Source organism: Mizuhopecten yessoensis, unplaced genomic scaffold (genome assembly GCF_002113885.1).
Source record: "Mizuhopecten yessoensis strain PY_sf001 unplaced genomic scaffold, ASM211388v2 scaffold716191, whole genome shotgun sequence".
Lineage (NCBI taxonomy): Eukaryota > Metazoa > Mollusca > Bivalvia > Pectinida > Pectinidae > Mizuhopecten > Mizuhopecten yessoensis.
The window spans coordinates 243,151-262,966 of NW_018479993.1; the positions used below are offsets into that span (position 1 = coordinate 243,151).

The following is a 19,816-nucleotide window of genomic DNA, read 5'->3' on the forward strand; positions in this document are numbered from 1 at the left end:
ATCTGCTTTCAAAATTATTTTGATGTCATGTTAATCCATGCGAAACAGTCATTCGCAAAAGCCGTTGACAGACAGCTAAACCCCGCCAACTTTATCCGTAACATTAAATGAAAAAAGTTCCTCCATTTCAATATTTTTATTCACATAAAATATTCATATTTAATTTCATACAATATCTTCATAATTGTATTTGAAGGTAATGGAATAGATAATTCTATATTTGTACGAAATTGAGGTACTGGGGCAAAATACTTAGTACTGTCTTCTCTCGAACCCGACATCATTTGTTGTCTCGAACGCACGGTAGTCTAAATGCTAGCGTTTGTTTGTAAACATTCACATGAGGTTTGCGGAAAGAAGTCTGCCCATATTTACATATATTCCTACGCGGTGAACTGAATCACGTTCTACACTAAAGTTATAGAGAAATAAACAGACCTGCCTACACTTACGTTATCGATTCAGAAACAGTGGCAATTGTAAATATACCATAATAACAACAATGATTATAACTGTTATGTTCCATATACAGACGGGCCTTACTTAAGTATATGATGTGTTTTACAATTGTTCATTGTTTCAGATATATTCACTTTGCAAAAGCAAATACGGACCCCAAACATAGGTTACTGTCTAGGCCATTACATTACCGTGTCAGCGGTTGTTTGCTGTTTTTTTCATTTCTCAGTTAATCAAGATCACATGTTAGAAATAACAAAAATCGATATAACTATTAAAACCTTGCAGTGTAACATCCCTTTAAAAACCATCAAGAGTCCACAACGGTGGTAAATCGAACAATGTATATACAAAAAATGAATTAAAAACGTGTTTTTTAAGGGAAACATTGGATTTTGTTCTCGCTTTCAATACAAAATACTATAATTTAAAATAATACTTTTGCATTATGACACATGACAGTCTTGCTCATTACGCTGTTACTGTTTTCCGCGGGCGGAGGAAACACTTGACGCCACTTTTCGGTTGCAGTAATGTGTTGTCTTGTATTTCACAAGTTTGTCCGGGAATCAATTCAAAGTCGAAATTCTGCATGATCTTGACAATGATGATTTTCATCTCTATCTGTTGAATAAAGAATTACAATAATCAATTACATTCATGTTTATATGAAATGTGTCAGGTTCAAAAATACCGTTGAGAAACATTTAACCAGAAAATGTATGAATTCATATTTTAAATACTAATACCAGCAGCTAACAATTTTATGCTAAAAAAAGTGATATTCTCAAACAACATGCTTATTACGGATATTATTATTTTACCTTCTGTCACTTGTATTGGTTAAAATCCGTATAATTGCCGGTATGACGATTGTCAGTGTTTACATTGCGATGTTTCAGTTAGGAACAATAGTTGTGATGAAGCACCATACTTGAACTGACAATTGGTTACCTTCGTGAACGATGGAATCGATGACAATACACATTTTTGAACGTGTACAGAATAATGTTTGATTAAAGTGCTATACATGACATTTGTGGTTTTTGCATATTGATTTACATAAATTTATCACTTCAAACAAATTCTATTACGTTTTTATCATTTTATTTTACGATAATTTGAATCCTTCACACACAAAATACATACCTCTGCAAATTTTTTCCCGATGCATGTATGGGGTCCAGTTGAAAATGGTGTGGAAACAAATTTGCTAAATCTGAAAAAATATATCGCATTAATATTCAAGATGATTTTTTTTTACTTTATTAACAAAATTATGATAAAAATATTATACTTTCAAGTCGAATTCAAATTCCCGTCCCAGCTGTGAGACCCAGAAACGAAGAATTGGGTAAGTCTTTGGTGAACGCAACACTGGTCTTAAGACTCGTCGTAGAGACCTGATATTATTCTGTCTTAGAAAAAACTGTCACGGAAGGTCTTCGGTCTTGTTTCAAATAAGTTAGCTGTAACTGCGTACATGTAGGCTCTAACCTGCTAACTCTGAAGAAAGTATTATTTAACCATACCGTTCATTGGGGATTGCATGCTTGCTGTACTCAACTATTTTTTTCACACTATCAGATAACACGTTATATATGCAATATTAGTGTTAGTTTATTATTATAATATATTATATTACCATCATATACCTGTATCAGACCGAAGTGGGCTCGTACCATGCTTTTTGTTTGTTTTATCCGGATGTTGTCAGCCATCTTTGATTTTGAAACATGATGCCAATACCAGAGTCAATTAATTTTGTCAAAGTAGGTTATAGAGTTAGGTGTAATAAATTAACATATTTGCAGCACTCTTATATCAAAGGCATAAATCCAAATTTGAATTTTCTTTCATCTTAACGATATATAATCGTTCCTCATTTTTGGCGAAAAAAAGGTGAAAAATAGGACAAATTTAAAAATGGCCTCAATTTTTTCCCCCTAAGGGAATTTTCAGGACTTTTTCTGTCATACTAGAGACATCGATGAGTTGAAATCAGAAGAGTTTGATAACATAGTAATTTTTCCCAAGGTTTGACCTATTCCACCGACCTATGCGACTTTGAGTCGTCATTGATACGTACAAAGCTTTTATCTGCGACTTTTAGTCGTCATTGATACGTACAAAGCTTTTATCTGCGACTATTAGTCGTCATTGATACGCACAAAGCTTTTATCTGCGACTTTTAGTCGTCATTGATACGTACAAAGCTTTTATCTGCGACTTTTAGTCGTCATTGATACGTACAAAGCATTTATCTGCGACTTCTAGCATTGTGCGTACATATAAACATTATTCTGCGACTTTAAGCATTCGTTAGTACATGTAGACTTTATTTTGCGAGTTTAAGCAGTTGTTGGTTCATGTAGGCTTTATCCTACGACTTTTAGCAGTCGTGGGCAAATGAAGGCTAACCTGCGACATCGTGAATACATGTAGGTCTTACTTGGATTTTAGATTAGTAATACTCAATGATAACTCAAAAGTTTTAGGGAATTGCAAGAAAATATTTTTGTTTTGCAACTATCAATCTTGCCTCTGTAGAACCTTACGGAACTACTAAACAAAATTCACATTCTACAAATGACTTTTGGGACCGAAATAATCAATCTTGGCACTTCTTATGTCCTTCTACGTTACACATGCCTTTTTGTTGCAGGTTGGTAGCACGACAATTACTGCGACCTCATAGCTGTTCCAACGATAAGTTATCTACTTTGCAATCGACATTCACTACCTTTTTTTTAGCAACAAGCCGTGTAACTGGCCTTACATCACTCATGATGCCATTTTAGGACTACATACACTGATCATTTAGGTCTTTTCAGAGTGACTGTGTTTGTGATCTTGGAAGGAATTCAACTGTGTCACATGACCACACAGTCGGCCAGTGTCATAAAAAGAAAAGTATACATAGAACTAACACTTAAACACATTAACTTACTTCTCTGGGCTGTCGACGTCGAATCGTTCTGGCATAAATTCCGAGGGGTTTGTTATATTTTGCTCTGACCTGGACGTCGCGTAGAAACTAGCCTGTAAAATAATTCATAAAGTACACACACGAACTAGTCAGTTCCGCATACTAAATAAATTTCTTTTATAGGAACAAAACAAATCATAAATCTTCCGATAAAAATACTCGAGAAAAGAAATGTTAACATATTTCTTTAAAAAACATTCTTTTGAAGAAGTTATTATATTCGCTCCCCCGTTGGCTTTCACCGGGAACGTGTTTGCCACACCGAACTTGTTGATCGTACGTGCATGTACATGAGATGAAATCTGTCAGTAGTTTCCTACTATCTCGAAAATCAAAAATGTTTGTCACAATACCGACATAGCATTATGCAGAGGCTGTCGAAAGAGCACTGGAATATTTACTTGAAAGCTCAAATCAGGCTAGATAAAACGCTAACTTTCAAATAGTTATGGTTGCATTGTGATGATGACTCATTGACAGTTGCACCATTTTAAACACATTTCGCTACTCCTCCGGAGAACCATCATATACGATTATTCTCTCTATGAGACATAATTCTTTCAGAATTTTCGCAGAACGTTGTTTCTTGGTAATTGTATAAGTGGACAATCTAGACATGGCCGTTCGTTTGCGTGCATTGCAGCCCTTCATTGATTTGGTTTTCGTTATGAAACGGTGACATCATTAAGGTAAACGCATACATGAGGCGCAGTCTCACTGCCGATGGCTGTACAGCCCATGGGATCCTTTTCTGTTGACAGGTGAGTCTTGTTTGACCCAGGGAAGAAGAGCATTTGGTGCCACCAAGGAGATCGAATTTATGACTGTCGCATTTGGTGGCGGTATTCGCGGTCGTAATATCACCTTGTAAGTTGTCGTCGATGGAAATTTGACTAGAAATATTAAGTCCTATCGCTGTCCTCTTTTTCAGTGGCATAGAGGGGATGCCATTTTCTGACAAGACAACGCAACTTCACACAAAAGTCACGTCAGCAGAATATCTCTGCTGCCACCGTATTATACAAAGGTTTACTTACTACCATGTCAGTTCCGGCGGGGATATGGTGACCGCCGAGGACGTAGTCAGTGGCTGTCTCTCGAAATGATGACTTAACCACAGGGTATAGCCGGAGTGTTTCTTTCAACACCATATCTAGGTACGGTAACTTCACAAGCTCATCGAATGTGATCACAGCCACGGCGCCAACGTTTTCATCAACTTCCTTTTGTAGCCTAAAAAAGAAACATCTTATTCAGTCAGTTATTTTATTCATTTATTCAATCATTGATTAATTGAACTGCTTGTCCCAGATTAAAAATTTCGAAGAGACAATATAATCAAACTGGAACGGCACTTCTCTAATAATCATTCTTCAATTGAATATCTCATGTAAACTTTTCTGTGCCTATTACTGATAAAGCTGTAATTCTGTTTGTATTAATAATAGCTATGTGATCTGATCGTGTAACTTACTTTTTGTAACATTCTGGATTCTTTGCGAGCAGGGCAATCATAAAGCCCAAGGTGTTGGCAGATGTTTCCTGTCCTGTTTGATATAATAAAACAATTAAAAAACTTGATTTATGCTTTGTAAAAAGCTAACATATACTTGATTTAAAAGCCATCGTGGACAAAAACTGCTTGATGATTAGATGAGATGGAATCGCATTGAGCATCACAACAGAGCTAAAACTGCTTTAAACATAGCTCACTCTATGTACTGAATTGTTGAAGGTGCATTCACCTGTGTGTGTGTTACCTTCAACGTTTGTAGACTCTGCTGGTGGATTCCTTAGTCCTCGCGGTTTGCCGTAGCCTTGAACCCCACAGCTATTTCTTTAGCATTGGTTCATGATATACACACTTTACCAATTCGAAATTACCCAATATTTCTTAAACTTTTGACCTTTTTAAAACAACGAATTTTTACTCGCTTTCCTCCTGTGTCAATAGGAGTTAAGACCAATTTTTGAAGATTTTAAATTTTGAGAAAGATCCATCCAATACCTTCTGAGAAATGGCGATAACAATTGTTGAAATCGAAAATGGCTATCTTACGACCATTTTGTTTTTCTGGTTAGCATCAGAATGAAACATGCACAATTTGAGACCCTATGCAAATTAACTTACAAAATTTGATAAAGATCCGTCCAGTACATCTTGCGAAATATTTTTGTGATAACAAAATTCAAGATGTCTGTCTGGTGGTCTTCGTGTTTTCCAGTCAGTCTCAAAATGCAACATGCACAATGAAAGACAATTGGAAACCTTCCCGTAACAGTTGAGAAAGATCACTTCAGTTCTTTCTTAAAAAAGCATTTAACAAGCTCTAATTAGAAAACTTCAAGGTGGCCTGTCGGTTTTTGATCAGTTCAAAAATTGACTAGACATAATTAAGGACTATTGAAAATAGTTCAGCGAAAAGTGGGGGAAATCCCCGCAGTACTTTCTCAGAAATAGTGCTACAATGTAACAAGGACGGAGGGAATGACGGTCGGAGGACGGTCCGCGGTCGAAGTGTGATTTCAATTGCCCATCAACTGATGCTGGTGGGCTAATAAAATACGCTTTGAAAGTAAAACGTTTCATCGTTTGATATCCAAACGTTAAAATACAGATTGTAAGGTATGAAGGGAGGAATCCTACAATCTGAATAGATAGAATAGTTTTACAATAAGATGTGTGTAATATTTTGGAGAAATTACAAGTCTGTTTAGCACACACTAAGTCTCATAGAAGGCATAGGGGGAATTAAGATAAACGAAAAGATTGTTATTTCTCATTCAATCCTAAAATAACTTATATAAATAGTTATAAGTTTTAAGCGATTATGCATGATTTTGTTTCAGCTTCACGTTTCAACATCGAGTGATTCTACATTAATATATCTGTCTCGAAGGACGAAACACCTGTATAATACAGTGTAATTTATTTTTGGCATATCATGTGCGTGCGTGTGACATTCAGATCTCCCAGTTGACTGAGGCGCGGTCAACTTGATTAAGCATTTCCGTTTATAGCTGTATATACTTACCTGCCAAAAGAAATGTCAGGAAATTGTCCAACAGTATTTCGTCCGTCATTTTTGATGGATGCTTTTCTGTAAAAATATATCAATATATATACTTTTTTCTATTCTTTTCAAAGGTTTTATTATTGTCCTATGCATTAAGTCTGCTTTGACTTAAACGTTCACTCGGAAACATTTAAATTCTGTTGTTATATCATTACTTAACCATATACCGGGACATTTTTTCAACAATCAAGGTAACGCAAACTTTTCGGGAAAGAAACAACTGATTGTGAGACGTTAAATAGTTGACGTTGGTGAAATAAGTATATTTGTTATATTTCATTTTTTAAAGAAAGACTGTGGTCATCTTTTTGTTCCTTCACTAGATGATCATTTCATTGTTATTAATCATAATAAACTAAAACACTGTCAGGTCAGCAAGGGCCCTGCCACTTGCCTCACCGTAAGGGTGACTCTGTGACCTTTTTTTTCTATTAACAGTTACCTTGACCTTGAATTTAGAAACTTTCAAACTCTTAATGCACATTTAAATATAACAGTGTATCACCATGTACAATTCTAAAAAAAATGGTCTTTGCGATTTAGAGATAAGGACAGTAATCCCCCCTGCGATTGATGCTAATAGATAAAGTCAATAGACCAAGCAATATATAATACACTGGAAAGGGCTTTGATAGACAATGATTGGGCTCAATCGTTTTGTTCATCTAATACAATACAACAGATTTGTATGAAATTGAATAATTTACTGGAGAAGTACCTTTAAGTTCCATTATGTACTCCAAGAGATCGTGGGGAACATAGTCGCCGTTTCGTTTTGCTACATTTCTGTCTGTCATCATTTGTTCGGCGCTTTGTCTGATATATTTTATAGCTTCTCGAACATCCCGGCGAAATCTCCATTTGAACGGATTTATCTGAAAAAAACCCATAATATATCTCATGTTAAATAGTAGAATAATACCATTTGTACGCAGAACTGCATGTACTAAAGATCCTTTTCTGCCATTATATCCATTTTATTTAAAGTCAGTTCTTTCCCATAATGGATACCGTACTACTGTTAACTCTACAACTGACAAAGATGACATTTTTGGAAGTTTAAGCAATTCATTTGCGTTTTATGTTTTATAAGCCTTATACGTACAGCTACCAAAGGGCTTGACAGAAGATTCGCAAATCCTATTACAGCTGTCTTCATTGTCGTGACAAAAGGATGATCCTCATCAGTTAGCGGTCCCATGTCTACACTGAATGCTACCTGGAAAAGAAGCCATACTCACATAACATGATATATGTATATTTGTGAATTGTGAAATAAAACCTGTAATTGACACGACTCGTGTAATGCTGACTTCTTACAATCTGGTTCGTATCCGCGAAGATTACCCTTAGCTTCATCAATTCTTTCTCATTTTAAATATACTTATGTGACAATTTTGACCGATATGCCAGATAAGTAAACATTCTTTTTAAAAGAAGGTATACTAATTTAACTTACACTGAATTCTCCCCCTACACCGAACCTAGGGTTTGAAATAGGCACACATTTTCATGATTACACCCTTTTAATGCAAAAAGACATTGAAATTGTATTCAATAGTAAACAAAAAATCATCTTGAGGAAACTTTGTATGTCCATGGTTTACCTTTTCAAATAGTTGTATTACATAAGTAAAGTATACTGCTTTTGAGATAAAGTATTGACATTTCATTAACCCACGAATGTATTTTGTTGCATTTTTCATATGTCTATGTGTTACGTTCATGTTTTAACAACAAATCAATAGTGAGCGTCGACTTCATTGGACAACGTTTGGTAAAATAATGACTAAAACAGAATATATCCTCCTACCAGACTTGTCTTGTGCAACAAATGGTATTACAAATTATGTTATGTTCGCGATGTAATGACACACCTCGTTGGTTATTAATCATGCTGTGTTGGACATTAATACATGCATGCACATTACTGAATTATGAATTATTTGGAAAATAAATTAATTCAGTTCGACTAGTTATATATTATTATATGACAAGTTATTCCAACTTATTTATTCACTCTTGATGGTCCAGGTGGGAGCGCGCAGATTGTCTTAATGTAGGAGGAAACAGGAGTACTCGGAGAAAACCCACATGATCGGGCAGGTGACTCAATACCTTTACACGTCCGATTAGGGAATCAAACCCCGCCCGTTTTGGTGAAAGGAGAGTGCACTGTCCACTAGGCCAACCAAGCACCAACAAGCACATATACTTATTTATTCTTATTAATCCAACACATACCATGTCCAACAAGTGGTAATTTACCTGTCTCCCACACAAACGTTTTAAACCAATTTGAGTAGTACATCTTTACTTAAAAACAAACTTTACATAATCGATGGTAACGTCCAATCTTAAACAAATCTTCTTTATTCACAATGATGATTACGTGACCTACTGCCCGACAACTATTGTACATCAAATTATATCATACACTACTGCCAAACAAACCTTATACAAAAGATGCAACATCAGTTTGTTAAACGTATTCAACATGTGTATCTCTGTCTTGCCGTCCGCTTTGCTTTCCAGGTACTCTGCGTAACGATCGGCAAACCCGTTGAATTCAGATGCAAATTTTCCAATGTAGCTGAAAGAGGTTAAACAAATAAATAATCGTCTTTTTCTGTGTTAAAGATGACTTTGAACTGTATATTATTCATATTATGATAATTTATACAAGTACAACATCACTTGATCACATTTTAGGTAGAAAGTAATGAAATTAGATATAAAGAATACCATAGCACGGCGTCTCAAATATGGTTGAAATCATTCGTGTTTGTATACCTTGTAATTTCTACCCATACCAACTGAATGCAAACAAATTTTGATATGTTTAACATTTATGTTCTTCAATTAAGCTCTCTTCGCAAAATGCTAACTGTAACTGTGATCTGTTTTTAATTTGAAGAAAGCAACGAAAACCACCCTTTTCAATTCAAATGATTCAGTCACATTAAGTCGTAGTCTACCATTGAGTGCTAATGAATCAATAAACATTTTTTACCTTCGCAAAATGGTATAAATTGATAGCCTGGTAGTGTAGTTCAAGCTGAGTGATACCAAAAGGTGACATTTAAGTAAAGATATTTCTTATTTCGTTTAATCGAATTAATATTTCGTTTTAACAAATTATGATTTCGCTTTATCGAAATATAATTTCATGGTAACGAATTACTATTTTGTTTTATAGAAGTAATGTTTCGTTGTAACAAATACTATTTCGATCAAACAAAATATAAATAAGTGGGAAGCATGTCAGTTAACGGAATCCGTTCTTATCACTGTTTTGTTTATTAATATACAATGATACTATTAAGATACTATTGATATTAAGATACAATGAAGTCGAAATGCTAATCAGAATGTATCTTTAGTAGATAATACCACGAAACACTCTCCGTTTTCTATCCGCAGTAGATTATAACTAAATTTGGTTCAATGCATAATTATGTGCCTGCTATTCTCTGTTAAAAACGAAATGCTTTCATTTCTATCTCTCTGTATACATCAGACCATCATTGTTGCGAATTGTTTTAGTGTTGAATAAATATCTTACCTTGGTTTGAACCATAGCTCAAGATGCATTCGATGCAAAACCCAGATCTTGCTATTGAGCTCCGTTTCAATTCCCTCTCCCAAAAATCTGAAACAGTGAAATGGAGATGTGCGTAAGTAATGTATAGTTGATATCAAAACGAAGTTCTTCGATATCATAACCACAGCATAGTAACCATAATGATATTATGAATCCACGAATTCACCACGTATATTTCAACAATTTTGAGCTACTGAATGACTTTTTTTTCTCCATTAAACCAAACAATAACGCTGCGTGAGACATACACACATACATATTGTTTACCTTGCACCAAAGACGTTGGTAATTTTTGAATATATCCGTTTCGATTTTGGATGATTTCCAGTAACCAGAACATCCTAAAACAAGACCAGTTTCCTGTTACAACACGAGAAACGTGATATTTCATCAAACAATACAAAATACTTTTTCAAAATAAAAGGGATATCAAAGAACGTTATAGTTATCATTAATCTAAATGTCTTTGTTAAACTAGTCCCCATTATATCATACAAGTCAGAGCTTAGCTATTCCACCCTGTCTTAAATGTATCTTTTGTATAACAGTGTAAAGTTGTGTGGTTTCTATGGCGAAATAGTTGTCAATGTTGCAGTAATAGTGCACGACCGGTTTGGAGATGTACTTTGCCTCCAGATCTGGTAACCATTTTCGTATAGAAGCTGCGGAAGCTAAATTTTCAATACATTATACGCATAAGATTATGTAGCACGCATGCTTTCACCAAACTGCAGCTTTGTATCTACCTAACAGACAACAACTTTATCTAGGTCAGGTCAACGATTGTTTTTTCACACTGAGCTACATTCACATTGAATTCCAACGCAAAAAAGGCAAACATGTTGTTGAGATTGACAAGTACATGCCCCGCGTAAGGCAATGTTGATGCATCAGCTTTCTGGATGATTATTGGGCAGTTGGTCTAAGCATTAAAATTAGAATAACAACTATTCGGAAATAATTTGTGATAATTTAAAAATTTTGTAGAGGATCCATTCAGAATGTTGTATGTTACATAACTGAAAATGAGAATCTGTTTCATATGTATTTTTAGGCAGTGATACGTTGGATTTGTTTGTATATAAAAATAAATCTAATAAGATTTACCTTAATGCATTCTGGATCTAAAACGAAGACAAAAACTTGATGCCACACACATAGACGGAAAACCAGTCCATGAGTTTTGGAACTGAAAATTAATTGGATAGTTTTAGAACTGTCGTAATCAGATCAGCTCTGAAATGATATTACTTAAATGATATGCAGTAACATATAAACACCAAATAACCAAATTTAGAAAAATAAATGTAATGATACTGAGTAGCATATGTCTAATGAAAATACAACAAACACATCAACAATCATATTCACACATCATTTGTAGCACTCACTGTAATTTCATCTTTTTAGAAGTATCTTTTATTCTATAACATAATACTATTACATGTATATGAAATGCAGTAAATAATTATATTGTTCAGTATTTATATTATTTTTAACTATTTACTCACATTTCTATTAGATAGTCATCCATAATACCACCAGCAGCAACCACCTTTTCGATCGACCGGATGTGTCCACTCCAGAAGCTTCAAAAGATATATAAGATATATGTGTTGTTCGTTATTTACTTCAATCGGAAAAATTTCAAAGAGGTGTTTTAAAGAAATAATACCTTTTAACTATGATGGAAAGCGTAAATGTGATGGTGATAACATTCTTATTTACAAAGGTGACTGATTTTCCTGCAGTTATCATTGTAGCAAAATTTGAATTGAAGAATAATATTATACTATTGACGGAATGTGCTGTGTAAATTAGGAAGAAGAAAATTTGTGTTGATATCTTTTGTAGTTTATTTGATCCTATAAGCTATTAATATCATGAAAATCTCTATTTGTCATCAATATATCATTTATGATAGAAATATCTCAATAAAGAAAAATACAAACCCGACGCTATTTCATTAATTGTTTGTTTGAATACAAATGGGATTGTTTTTGTAAGTGGGAGGTCTTTGACGAATAAACAAACCACATACGTCTTTTTTAATCAAGCAGTTTGACCACAGTTGTCCTATTCGACATTTTTTTTTCAATTTGAAGAAGACCTGGCACGGAGCGAAGAGACAGACAACAAGGCAAAAATGGGAACATCTGAAATTCATTTTGAATCACAACTCTTAGGATCCCTGTCCTGGCGACAAATTGAAAACACTAGAGCAGTCTTTTCTGCTGTGTCGTACTTACAATGATTTCCTTACGACTCTTATAATTAGGCTACCTCCCTTGACTGATCTCGTCTTACTGATATTCGTTTCAAGAATGATAAAAAAACATAGTTCTTGGCAGTATGAGTACTACAGATTTACATGCAAATATAATTCCTTTGTTCCATCGCTTTTATACACGAACAGGCAAAGAAATGAAGGGACGAAGATAACAAAGCACAAAAATAGTCCCCTAATTTTCATTTTCGCATTCCTTTTCTTCGAGTTTCCTTTCTGTCGTCTCCATGTAATTGAGAGATGAACATACAATTTGGCAGAGGGGAAAAACCTGAAAGCTGCTGATATATTGAAATATAATCTGAAAAAATGTATTTGGACCAAAAAATGGGGAATTATTTCCAACCTGGATAAAACGAAATTTCAAAGTTAATGGATTCTGTTACGTTACATACTACTTATCTTATTTTTATTTGATCCAGCTATTAATAATGTTACCCATCACAATAACTTAGGTCTGATCAAACTGGTCAATCTCATATATGGTTCCGACCAAAGACCTGCAAATGTTAAGACAGATGATCGAAAAAGAACAAGAAATTGAGTTACTTTGCGATTGGAAATTCCTGTGATTGCCCCAATTATATATACATCATATAATGTAATTTTGCAGATAACAAATCAGAACCCACCCAACCAGAATGTGAGGAACAAGTACCTTGAGCTTAAAGCTATTATGAGTAGATACCTTGTAAGCGTCGAAAATTTCATTCAAAATGTGGAAATATCATGTCATCGCAGGTCCGCCATCAGTACCGATTTATTTTATTATTATATATCTCGCCATACCAACCTCTTTCCATTGACTTTTTATCTTCCGTTATTTTGTAGAGTAGACCATAGTAAACTAGAGGTCCCAAGTGAGATCCCTGGATGGCTTTCGAATATATAACGATTATTGTAATCGCTTATGATGCTTTTCTTGTCATAAAGTAAGAAAGTAGAGTTGGGGGGAATGGTAGGGTCGAGGTTGGGTTAGGTATACTATTACACAAGTCAGTATGCGTCCCACTGTCACGTCATGGTAACACCTACCTAGTATAGCTATAATTTAACATTCCCTTCCTATCCTTTTCCGAGTAAAATTGGAGTAACTCGGGGTTTTTTCGTTTCAGAACCCTGCACCTCGGTCAAGGTCACTGGTAATACTTGGATAAATAATGAATAAATATCGGATGAATTTTCACATTGTTTCCTGATGTACTTCATAGTAACATTTCTTAACGATTTTTTAGGTACTTCACATACATATTCAGTTTAACTGGATTCCAACATAAAAAACTCAAAGTCAAGGTTACCATTGCTGGTGCATATGATTCCAGGTACTTAAACGCATAGTATTCATTATAGGACGCCGAGTCAATATATACTTTATACAATATTCACAACACTTGCCAACATAAATGACGTAAACCTTAAGTGTTAAAATGTTATTTTTGTATAAAAATGAGGGCAGTATCACTACTGAATAAAAAGCAAGGTTTTAGTGTGTGTGCAACGAAGCAAACACTAACAAATGCAGTCACCTGGCACGGATTTGTTATTCAGTGGAGATTTACATTTCATCTGAAGCTTTTCAAGATTCTGTTTATTTTTTTTAAATATTATGTATGCCACTGTGTAACGGTATGTTTTATGTTTAATGTTTCGGTACCGAACCCTTCTATCATACCCATTTCCGAATTAAATTGCGACGAAATATAGTTTAAATTGAAATGTTTTCTAAAACCAAGGGAAAAAAATGTTTAACTGAACATTTTTCTCTGTAATTGCCAGTGAAGGAATAAACTCAAGTATTCCAGGATATGACCCGTCCTGTGATAGAACATGAAGGAAAACAAATCAGTTGTCAATGTATGTACTTTAAGGAGAAATGATTATTTAAATACATTTCAAACACGACAACACGAGATGGTCGTAATCAGCCAGCATGGCTTGATACGCTATTTTATTGTGAAGGTACGCACAGAAGACAGTCTGTGGTGGGTATCATATATCTCGTCTATATATGGTATCATTGTGCCATGTCTTGTTTGATGAACATAACACACTTTTAAACATTTGATAATAGATGGAGTTTATCAAACAATTAATTAAACTGCACCATACAGCACTTTCATCCTTATATGACCTCATCGGAAATGCTACGGGCCAAAAAGTTGAGAATCATTATCGTCTAAATTATTGTCAGAATAATTGTTCATAATATACACTTTATTGGTGATTTGATTAGAAATTCATCAGTACTCCTCTTAATTTTGAAATTCATAAATTTAGGGGTTTTAAGCACTCACCCCTCTGTTTTTACAGTAATTTAGACAATCTGTATTTCCCCCTTTTGGCCCCTAGCATCACCGACGCCATAACTGAATGTCATACCTGTTTACATGTGCGGCCCACTGATGCGTGATGAATAAGAAGTGTAAAGCGAGTTATGTGTTTGTGTGTACATAGACAAGAACACACACACACACGCACACACACACACATGTATTCCTGTTTGTCCGTGCGCGTGCGTGCGTGTGTCTGTGTGTCTGTGTGTGTGTGTGTGTGTGTGTTGGAGTGTGTGTGTGAGGGTGTGTGTTAGGAGTAGGGAGTACCCGTTTTTTTCGTATTTGTGTTGGTAATTACATACGATATTGAATTGTGATATATCATTCAGTTACGCGTGTGTTTGTAATGTAGATAATGTTAGTGAACGTGCACAGGTTAGAAGGTAGTGTGAGAACCTGTTTTTGTAAATCGGACTGATGAAATGTGAAATGTGTTTGGTAACAAAACTTAAGGGATGTGAATGCATTAACATTGTGACTATATATGTAACTATATATTTACTTCTAATATCATATAATGTGATATATGAAATCTGGAAAACTTTAAGGGGAAAAAGAACCTATATATGAGCACAAAATGTTAAAAAAGTATTAAGCGAGATCATATAACGTAATATTGTTAACAAAAGAAATCTATGGAAGCACTGGTCTGTTTGTTTAAGCGATTAGTTTATTATACTGGGTATTGGAAATATCGTACTTTTAAATCTGTATTTGGACCCATTAGTTTATGACATGAGGATAGTTTAAGAAACATAGTTTTATTGTTAAATTATTATATTAGAAATATTAAATATCCCTAATGGTTTGATACACTTTGATATTGTAACAAGTATTGATACGTGAATGAGGCACTTTTTCTCTATTTATTGTTATTTCAGCTTCATATGACGGGGATTCAGACATAATGGTAACCACACAGGAAAATATGGTAATTAGATTGAATATATTGTTAGAGATTGTCCCAATAACAGTAGAATTGAGCGATGACCATCCCGAAGACTCCAGTTAAAGGGAGTCGGGACAAAGGATAGCATTCGACGACGATGAAGTCCAGTGGTCCCTTGTAAACAACAGAAAGTGACAAAACACCAAAGCTGAGTTTGTACATATGACCTAAACGTCCCACAGACAACATCTATGACATTTGTTTTTGGTTCTGCGCGAACTAGAAAGGTTATTCAGGTTAAGGATGTGATGGTTTAGAGATAAGAAGAAGTCTTGCTGATCCCAAGAAGATTACAAACATCTATAAGACCAAAATTGAAACGTCACTTGCCCAAGATGACACACCGTACCTTAATTGAGATATCTATGCAGCATTTGAAAAAAAGGCATTAAAATATTTAGCTTCACCGTGACGTCGCTTTAACCTACTCCCCCTAACACGTTATCTACTATTTATAATTTCTTTGTTGTACAGGTAATTAATGTCTAATTGCGTTCTAAATTCAATTAGCCTTCTTCAAAAGCTGATGTTATCTAAGTCGCACCCATTACTATATCTGCTGAACTGCACAAAATTCTCCATATAACAGTTTCGCTTCAAGAGTTGCCACAAAATTCCAGTTCCAATGCACAATACGAGAACAAAACTAAATGATGTTCTTCTTATCTTAAAGACAGAAAAAAGAGGATTGTTTTGATGGATTTAGATCTAATAGATAAACCTTAAAATTAGGGTACCACAAATACCAGTCTTAAAGCCATACTTTCTTATATTTTGCGCGAATAATGTTGAGGAAAATATTCCTATGTCAAGTAATAGCTGACAATACGTCTAAGTATGCTTTGACAGAGGAAAACAAACAGGAAGCTGCTGATATATCAAAACCCAATTCAATTGAAGAAAATTGAGAATGATTTTTGACCTGGATAGAACGGACGCTCAAGGCAGATTGACTCCGTGTCGTTACATACTCAATATTTTATCTTTCTATGATTCAGCTATTAATAACATTACCGACCATAACAACTAATAAAACTGATAAAATTAAAAATAAACCAGAGGCTAAACATGTTATATAATCAAGGTCCAAAACAATCATCATGTACAACATGTGATATCCGCATGATTTGTTGGTCAGCAACACAGTTCTAATTGTAACAGGGGCCGTTACAGAAGTCCTCAAACCTACCCCCGCCGCCGTAAATGAGTCTATTTCAAGTCACTGTATCGTTCCATATGGTATATACACCTACATACCAAATTTGGCGTCATCGGTCAATACCTTACTTTCGACCAAGTATGTGCAGTGGCCTGTAACAATATGGGCCTTTTATTTGGTAATTGATTAAAAAGTACAGAAACATCTATGTATCGTAAACACAAAGGTGGCTGACACATCTTCACATGCCCACCAGAACGCATGCCAAGTTTCATCTTTTATTTGCACTTTGGTTTTCAGAACCAGCGCGGACAAGTATTTCATGACGGAAAATAAAGAAGAAGCAGAAGAAAGAGAGGAAGGAATGGAAAAAGAGAAAACGATTTGGGTCTTATCAAGCATCATGTAGAAACTATGCTATACATACGGTATGTTATATACTTGTCTTAATGTTTATAAACATGTTGGTGGTGTGTTTATAAACAGTGTAGATGCAGCACTGTTTTATATATATTTACCTGTCCCTGGGAGGCCCAGGTAGATGATCATACTTTTGATGTTGTCGATGAATATGCCATGCTACAGAGGCGAGTATACACAGACACACAGCGACTAAAATCCCAAAGAATTCCACCAAGAGTTCACACATCTTCACCTCGTGAACACTTGATGTACATACAAGGCATTGACACGGGCATAAACTATATCGGGTCATAGAGGCTACGTCATATACGCGATTGTCTGATAAAGTCACCTTTCTGTTATGGAAGCCCTTGAATGCCTATTTACTTATGACTCTATATATAGGGCCCTTCATTGGAGATGTGGATGCCTTATAGTAATCACTGTATACGTCTGTCTGTCTGTCCGTCCGCACTTTCGTTTCCAGAAAGTATATGAGCAATTTGACATGGTGGTATTTTGTGAAGTAGGGGTTTAAAAGTGTTCATAATCAAAGTCATTGCTACTAAAAGTATGCCACTAGGGTAAGGTCAGGCATAAGGCGGAGCACCTGCGGACCCGTCAGTATTTACTTATATTCTAAAGAAAAACTACCACATAACTTGATTCACAATATGGTTATAAGTTTTATAGGGCTAAACCCCAAGTGTCCATTCCGTTACGCCGTTAAGAAAGCAAATATTTCATCTATGCAATAACGTCTTGAGGTGGATAATATCCTGTTAAAGCCTGAGAGATTCGTATCAGAAATAAGGCCACAGTAAGGGAATAATAACAATTTTGAATAATGAAATATCAAACCACTTTAAAATAAACTGTAATTTGCAGCTGATGACAAGCGGGTAATCGTGGTATACACTTAAATAGATGTTGATTGAATTAAAATCCAATCAGATAATTTCTTCTTATATTTAATTAGTAATATCAGAAGGGGCAGCCGACAATGTATCACCATAGCTATGACATTGTTGTTTCCCAGTTCTTGCCACGTTGAGGCACCCTCTGTAGTACAGATGAAAATACAAATATCACACTCAGCCATAGTTTGACAAAGGGACCAGTCAACCTGAAACGTTGTGACCCGTTAAATAAGAACATTGACTGTGTATAAAGTGAAGCTTCGATATGGGACACATATATTTATCATATACACTGTATATTATATCTGTTTATGGTTACTTAAGGTGATTGTAGTTAAGGTACAACAAGCCCCCTAAAAGAGGTAATAGTTACCCTAAATTTCAACCTCCTGGCAAGTCATATTCAAATACCTTTATCACAAATCGGAATATATATATGTAATTTAAATACATTGAACTTGTACTTGTGCTATTAAAAAGGTATATAACCAGGTCAACGAAGTCAAAAATACGGCATTAAGGCTGATGTAATGATAAAAGTTGCTCACCAGATTTATAACATGTCAATCTCTAAAGCGACCCAACTGAATGTTACGAAATGACATGTTATTTGAAGATCATTTATATTCCTAGGTCATGCGGGGCTTTATTTATCTTTAACTATGTGTGGAGAGGCATACCGCCCTCACAAGAAGATGATTGTTGCTATGGAAAAGTACAAAAATCATAGTTAAACGTCCGCGTAACATATTTTACCGGTATATATGTGTAACACTACAGACTTTTGACCATAAATACAACTTAAACTTCATTTAAAATGTCCTTTCTTAACATACAATGTTGTAATAAAAGAGCTAGACTTATTGTAAACATTATCGTACTTTTCAGCTTCATTGTTTATAACATGTCTAGCGCATTCATATAATCATATAATGATATCAAATGGCACATCATCTAAAGTTCATTTATCGATCAAGGTTACTTAGTCATTGTTTTCTTTTTTAAAATTTGCTAAAATGTATTACCAGGAGATTTTATTATGATTTTAGTGGTTTCTCATGGCAACATCTATCTTTATTTGGGGTCGGAATTCCTCTCAACAGCTAGTATAAGAGAAATAAAGCTCCGCATGACCTAAGTATATAAATAAACTTTAGATTATGGGTCATTTCTCAGCACTCAGTTGGGTTGCAAAAGGGATTGACATGTTATAAGTCCAGTGAGGTATTTTTATGAAAACATCAGCCTTAATGCCTTTTTTTGACTACTTTAACCTGGCTACATATTTTTTGTATGGCCAATGTACAAGTACAATATATACAAATAACATATGTGAGTTTCGATTTGTAATTGAGGTCTTGGAACATGACTTACCAGGGGGTTGGAATTTTAGTTGACTACGTCATCTTTTAGGGGGCTTGTTGAACCTTAACTTTCCTCAAAATTAATAAAGTATGGGAGTTGCTTCGTATACCCATGTCAAGAACAATGCCAACAATTACCTTTGAAGAAATTATTTGTCGATAATATTGTTGATTTTGTCTGAAAAGTAACTTTTGAATGCAGAATTTGAGCGGCGCAAAACCGAATGAATAATAAAATTAATGAAAAAACTTACCTGTACATGCATTCCTGAA

General features: G+C 34.8%; 1 protein-coding gene across 1 annotated transcript; it reads right to left on the reverse strand.

Moving 5' to 3' along the window:
- Window positions 1-17,614, reverse strand: LOC110442026 (cholesterol 24-hydroxylase-like). The gene is made up of 14 exons (XM_021485426.1): window positions 17,376-17,614; window positions 11,641-11,718; window positions 11,237-11,318; window positions 10,397-10,470; window positions 10,091-10,177; window positions 8,980-9,118; window positions 7,631-7,744; window positions 7,244-7,400; window positions 6,484-6,549; window positions 4,923-4,995; window positions 4,486-4,681; window positions 3,410-3,501; window positions 1,609-1,678; window positions 1-1,083 (listed from the first exon to the last, which is right to left on the reverse strand). Exons 1-14 carry the CDS (start codon window positions 17,570-17,572, stop codon window positions 931-933), a joined length of 1,578 nt encoding a protein of 525 aa, XP_021341101.1. The 5' UTR covers window positions 17,573-17,614; the 3' UTR covers window positions 1-930.
- Between the last annotated feature and the right edge of the window lie 2,202 nt (window positions 17,615-19,816).